Source organism: Panicum virgatum, chromosome 7N, assembly GCF_016808335.1.
Source record: "Panicum virgatum strain AP13 chromosome 7N, P.virgatum_v5, whole genome shotgun sequence".
Lineage (NCBI taxonomy): Eukaryota > Viridiplantae > Streptophyta > Magnoliopsida > Poales > Poaceae > Panicum > Panicum virgatum.
Window position 1 is genome coordinate 32,619,308 of NC_053151.1, and position 6,788 is coordinate 32,626,095.

At 52.2% G+C, this 6,788-nt stretch overlaps 1 protein-coding gene across 1 annotated transcript; it reads right to left on the minus strand.

The window, feature by feature from the left end:
* Positions 1-434: 434 nt before the first annotated feature.
* LOC120683571 (glutathione hydrolase 1-like) lies at positions 435-4,209 on the minus strand. Its single transcript, XM_039965659.1, has 7 exons — positions 4,076-4,209; positions 3,626-3,969; positions 2,050-2,565; positions 1,702-1,937; positions 1,263-1,527; positions 1,015-1,152; positions 435-841 (listed from the first exon to the last, which is right to left on the minus strand). The coding sequence occupies exons 1-7, from the start codon at positions 4,080-4,082 to the stop codon at positions 620-622; spliced, it is 1,728 nt and encodes a 575-aa protein (XP_039821593.1). The 5' UTR covers positions 4,083-4,209; the 3' UTR covers positions 435-619.
* Between the last annotated feature and the right edge of the window lie 2,579 nt (positions 4,210-6,788).

Here is a 6,788-nt window from a genome sequence, read left to right on the forward strand (position 1 = left end):
GAGCTTAGGACAACTCTACGCGCGCTTGCCCCGACGGGGTCCCTCCCGGGTGAGCGTTCGTCGGATCGTCGTCGTTCTGCACGGCGACCGGTCTGACCGGTCCCCCTGACCGGTCTGACCACTCCACGCAGGAGGCGCTGCAAGAAGCCCCTCCTCGCACCGCGCGATCTAGCGCGTTCATGTGTTGACCAAAAAAGACATCAACAACGGGCACGGCAGGCGGCACGGCACGACCCGAAAAGGTTTAGTGCCGTGCTTGGGCCTCAAGTGCGGCACGCTGGGCGGCACGGCACGGCACGAAAAGACTTTCGTGCCCAGCCGTGCTGTGCCCAGGCGTGCCCGGGTTGGGTCGTGCCGTGCCGCCCATTTGGCCAACTATACATACAACTTCTGAAGGAATGAATTTTTTTTGTGGAAGTTTTTATTGACAACTGTTCAGCTTGTAACGAAATTTTTATTGCCTGTACACTAATGGGCCGGAAATTTGAACTTGAATCCTGGCCCATTAATCTAGACCAGCCTTGTTTTCAGCCTGCCTACGAGGCCCTGAACAATACAAGAATGTCTGTGTGGCTAAACAGATAGATACACTGCTGCTGCGTTGACCGATCCAGCTATTTCAGTAACCGGCCGGGACGCCGCCTTTTCTGGGATCACTCACGGCTGTGAGGTCGCCGCGGCGCCCCACGTTGTGCACCACGAGCTGGCTTATGGTGCCCCCGGCGAGCGGCTTCAGGGCGTGGCCTCTCCTCTGCAGGTCGGCCCTCGTCGCGGCGTCGAGCTCGAAGTGGTCGCCGGTCACCGTCGTCCAGTTCTCGTACTGGACCACGTTCGGGATCAGCTGCGGACATGGCAAAGCAAAACCAGGCTCAGAAGGAAGAGCGTCTCTAGGAGGTCGCTGACGAGTCTCTTTCAGCGTTAGGCGTCACGGCATCAGCGCCCTCGGGGCAGAGGACTAAGGTACTTCTCTTTGATGAATGATGGTTTTTCTGAAAAAAAAAAGAATGTTCAGACCTGGTGATACACTCTTGGCGCCATGACAGAAGCCAGTGGATCCATGTTCTTGACGAAATGGTTGAGGAGCACCTCGATCGTTGCAGCTGGGATCATGGCGCCGCCGCTGGCGCCAACCGCAGCCTTCAGCTTCCCATCCTGTGCCACGTAACAGAGCAATCACAAGCTTTCAGAAATCAGAAAAATAAAAGGCAGCAATTTTTCAGGCAAATGCAGACCGTCCCAGTTCCATTTCGCGCTGCAGTTACCTTGAGAACTATGGTCGGAGTCATGGAAGAGAGAGGCCGTTTCAAAGGGCTGACGAAGTTGGCCGGAGTTGGTGGTGGGGAACTGGGGGTCGTGTTCGCGGTCATGGAGAAATCGTCCATCTCGTTGTTGAGCAGAATGCCGGTGCTCGGGGACACGATGAGGGACCCGAAGTACGAGTTGACGGTGCTCGTCATGGAGACCGCGTTCCGCTCGCTGTCGACGACGGACAAGTGGCTGGTTCCATGGTCCTGAAGGATGTTCCACCTGAAACACAAGCTGATGACTGAATATTTCTGTGGACACATGACTGAACATTTCTGTTGCAACAAATATTGCATCACCGAGTATAAAAAAGATTAAAAATCAGAGTCATGATACTAAGTTTATTTTATCAGTGAATTAAGAAATTATTATGCTGTAGAAAGAAATGCTACTTACCTTCCACCATAATGTTTGGGGTCAAAGGTCGTATTGTCGTAGATGGTCTTCTTCAGCTCAGCAGCAAATTTTGGGGACATCATATCAGATAAAACCTCAGTAACATTCACAAAGTCCGGATCGCCAAGGTTCATCTTTACCGCCATGTAGTGTTTCAAGGACTCGATGAGGCGATGGATTCCAAGAGAGCCAGCAAAGCCAGAAGGGAGTCCATACTGGGCAAGGATGTTCAGAACCTATTTTTCACAAGTGAACAAGGGTGTTAGTTATTAGGACCACGACAAGAGAGAGATCTTTTTCTTTTTCAAGAAACCTGACAAGAGAGACATGAACAAACGGATAACTCACAAGCAGCATGCCGGCTCCACCGGTGGACGGCGGCGGCATGGTGACCACCTCAAGGCCCATCACGTTCTCCGTCAGCGGCCGCCGCACCTTGACCTTGTACCTCTTGAGGTCCTCCGCCGTGAGGATGCCCCCGACCTCCCTCACGTCCGCCACCAGCCGCACGCCGACCGTGCCGCTGTAGAACACGCCCGGCCCGTGCTCCGCGACGGCCCTCAGCGTCTTGGCGAGCTGGGCGTTGCGGCACACCTCGCCGGCCCGGAGGATGTCGCCGCCGGGGGCGTACACGGCGCGGATCCCGCGGTTGGCCAGGATGCCGTCCCGTGTCGCCTCCATCTGCATCCGCAGGTACGGCGAGATCCGGAACGCCGTCGCGAGCCGCGCCGCCGGCAGGACGAGGCGCTTCCACGGGAGCTTCCCGTGGCGCCTCCACGCCTCGTACAGGCCGGCGATCTCCCCAGGGACGGCTATGGAGAGGGCGCCCCGTGCCTTCAGCGTCGCGTTGCCGCCGTACATGTCCTGAACAACGCATGGTTGGGATATTCCTTATTCAAAGATTCGCTCGTTCTTGGAACAAGAAAAGTAGGAAACGATCGTTCCACTGCTCATGGCTTAAAAACTGAAACTAATCACAACAGTGTCATTCAAACTCACGTATTGGTCCAAGAACAATATATCGCTATATGTTATAAAAGAGTTTTTTTTTTGCCAAGCTCTATTCTTTAAAACTAGAAGTGACCTGATGATATCTGATAGGCTGAATCATTGAGTTCTTTTTTTATGTCAGTTAAAAGGACCTATCATGGACACATGTGCGCGTGGACTGATAAAAGGTAGCTAGCTGATTTTGGGCACGATTGTTGGTACCGTAAACATCAACCCTAGCTTGGATTCCTTTTGGCTTTCCCAATTCTCGTTGTGCACATGCACTGGCCCAGACGCCACAGCTAGCGCAGCATCACTGTTGGGGACACGGGCAAGTGGACGGAACGGTGAGGCGCTTTCCACACGGCAGGAGAGGAAGGACAGAGACGACTGCGCTGGTAGATAGCGCCACCGCCACTGTATCATTTAGAGACCACAAGGCCACAACGATAATTTTCGCAACCACATGGCCCTTACCATCACTACCCACAGACGCAACGACTCTGTCGAGACTGCCGGAAGCATCGGAAGACACTGCCTAGCTATCACTACCACCAATTCGGCCGTACCCATTGCAAGTTACTACAAATTCTGCTTGGTTTTTTCACTGAAAGATCGACAAGACCCTCAAGAAACAACAACCATGTGAACAACTACCAGCTACTGGCTTTGTATCTGGCATGGATGATTAGTTTATGCTCAAGCTCACAAGAATGTTTCTTGGGGTCGTCTCGATCGCACTGTGCCATGCCATGAGACCTCTAGTCAACCCGAGCTATTGCCTAGCAAGAATTGCCGTCGATGTACTGGCGTACTGCTACGTTGTCGTTGTGAGTTGTGACAAGGACGACAAGGAAAAAAATGCTGGCTCGGAGCAAGTCGCTGGCAAATTCCTGCGGTGAAGACGAGGCGGGAATTGACGTTGACGGCTCACCTTGGAGGCGGCGAGGGGCGCGGTCTCGCGGGAGTCGTACACGACGGCCGTGCCGTCGGCGAGCCTGACGAGCATGAAGGCGCCGCCGCCGACGCCGCTGGAGGCCGGGCTGACCACGCCGAGGCACAGCGCGGTGGCCACGGCCGCGTCCACGGCGCCGCCGCCGTCGCGGAGCGCGTCGCGGCCGGCCCTCGAGCACCGACCGTCGTCCGCCGCCACGGCGCCGTGCGGCGACGTCACCACCTCCCTGCGCCCTGCGGGCGCCGGCGAGGCAGCGGCGGCGACCAGGAGGAGGAAGAGGGGGAGCGCCGCGGTGACCGGCACCGCCCATTGAAGACGTCGGGCTGCAGGAGCACGGTTGGCACAGGCGAGCTTAGCAAACCGGGTATAATACACAGTGCTTTACACTGTACGTGGCACCGTGAGAAGGAAACGAAGAAGATTGCGTACCCGCCATGGCGCGGAAGAAGAAGAGTTCGAGGAAAGACCGGGGAGTTGAAACTGAAAGCCTCCAAGGCCTCGGTTTCAGCACGCCAATGTAACGGGTTTTATAGGCATCGAGGATAACTTAGGGATGGAAATAGTAATGAAACACAAAAATGGATATCTGAGATATCCGAGTCCGTTTCTATGTATTCGATCCATTTCTATTCTAGGGGTGGAACTGGAAGGAAACAGAAAAACGAATATCCGATATATTCGAATCCATACGTATCCAATCTGTTTTTTTAAGAGCGCTAGGGGCAATCAAATGTGAAAGATTTTTTTAATATAGTACAATCCCAGGCTTGAATATTGAACATGCGAATGTCTACATCTAAACGTTAGGAGGATTCTTAGACTCTAACCTCAATAGAGATTTCACACAAATAAGAAAGAAAACTATAAAATAAAGAAAAACTTTAAGACTAAGTTTCGACCTTCTTCTTTATTCCAGCTTCAACCTTGTGATATTTTCACGCAACACAAATCCATCGCATCTCTTGTTTGCTTAAAAACTTGATGTTCGGATAAAATCCATTCACATCAATCACCATCTTGTGTGTGTCAGTGTTTTTACCGCCAGCCTACCTAGATATACTATAAGGTAGGAAAATATTCAGTGAGTGATCACCGGATTTGAAACTTGAAGGTAAACGCGAGGATACAAGAAACAGATTTAGACAAGTTCGGGCTGCTAAAGTAGCGTAATATCCTACATCATGTTTGAGGTATTGTATATTGCACCTTGCGCTTGGGGGTTGAGTTGGCTATTGGCTGACCTGCCGGTCTAGGTATATCATGCCCTCCTTTATATACTCCAGGGGGTGGGGATAATGGTCGGTAGGAATTCTAGTAGAATTACAAGGTAGAGCTCTAGTAGGATTATAGATGAATCCTAGTAGGAGTCCAACTTCTTCCTTCGTAATGGGTAGCTTCCTTGTGGGTACCTGGAGATCTATCTCTGACAAGCCCCCCAGCACTTTGTAGCCGAGTACTGCAGGCTTCCAAGAACTTCTGGAGTCATCTTCGAGTTCTTCAGGACTTCACCTTGAATATGTCTTCCCGAGTACTTTCTTGGCTGCTTCGAGACTTTATGGTGCTCTTGTCCAAGTAGATTTCAAGTCTTCAAAAAATTATCTTCTCTGTATAGGGTGCAATGAAAATCGAACTTCATATGGAGTAGCCCCGGGTCTTAGATTGAATCGACGAATCAGGCTGAGGGTCTATCTCAAGTTTGAATCTTCTTCTCATTGTCTTCCAAATAAATTTGAAAAATATGTCCTTGATGACATGTATCCTACATCCCCCGAGCCTTGAATCCAAATCCTAAATTTGAAGAAAAAAAGGATCCAAAAGAATGTGGCATGCATTATAGAATTTTGTAGAAATCTTTGTCGCTTTCAATCTTCGCATAAGTCAACATCCGAGTAGTTTCGCGGCATCCAACCCCCGAGCTTACAAGCTAGACGAGCCATAGAATCCATGTTAAGTAGGTATTGGTAGCCTGGGAGCTAGCGAAGCCGTTGTTGATGTACCAGAGTGAACTGGAGAGTTGTTGCTCAAGATCGATCTGAAAAAAAGACAATGCAAGCATTATGTAGCATAATGCGAAGATATTGAAATTTATTTGGTGTAAAAATAAATTTGCTTTGTCAAGCCCTTGTTAAGGTCAAGCATGAGTGTGAAGAGATATCAACATTGTCTCCAGAAAGAGAGTGGCACCTCGAGGTGTCACCAATATCAAACACCAGCGTAATGCTGGATAAGGATTTCCTCAAATGGTTTGCGGTATTTACCTAACGACACCACACACCACGAACCAGTACCTAGCGCACGGGCAAAACCTCCAAAGAGGTAACCGGCGCAAGAAGCGTCGCCATTGCCAGTTGACGTGAAGCTGAGCTAGGATTTCTCCATGCGCTTCCCAAAGCCACCTCCGCACGGCTGCATCCACCAGGAGTGCCCACCGGCGGTCCGCCTCCGAGGCCTAGTCCCCACCAGCAAGCCAAAGTTGCCACCGCCGCCCCCGTCTCACTGTCATGCCAACTAGCAAGGCCGGATCTGGCCATACCGGCCTTGGAGTCAGCGTCCCCGCCAGCAAGCACTCCGTAGCCGCCTAGCGGCCACGTGGCCACCCCAGCGACGGTTGGGAGGGAGCGGCGGTGGTGGCGGCCGTCCGGTGTTGGGAAGGGCTGCGGCCGGCATGATCATTAAGCGCCCCAACACTGGGACAGCCAGCAGAGCGCATCATGATGCCGCCGTCCCCACCTGGATCATGACGCCGGCAATGGCCTCCTGCCGAGCAAGAAGAGCGGAGGGAAGGATGGGAGAAAAATCGAGAGGAAAAAAAGGATGAGTGGGGTTGCCCCGCCGCCACCCTCCTTTGCGCGCCGAGCTTCCGATGGGCAATTCTGGTGGTGAAGGTAGGAAATAGGCCAGCAGGGCTGGGGGCAGGGGCAGGTGGAGCCGCCCGAGTCACCCAGCTTGAGCGACGCGGGCCAATGACTATTCCTTCTTCAAAATGTCAGAAAGTTTAAGGTTAAAATGGACTTCAAGTTAGCGTGAATCCATCCCAAGCTGATCAGATGGTTCATGTCTCCCCAAAGTTTTTTTTCGTGCTAGTCACCACACACAAAATCGTGGCGAGCGGAGCGACTACAAGTTACCCTTGTTCTGTGCG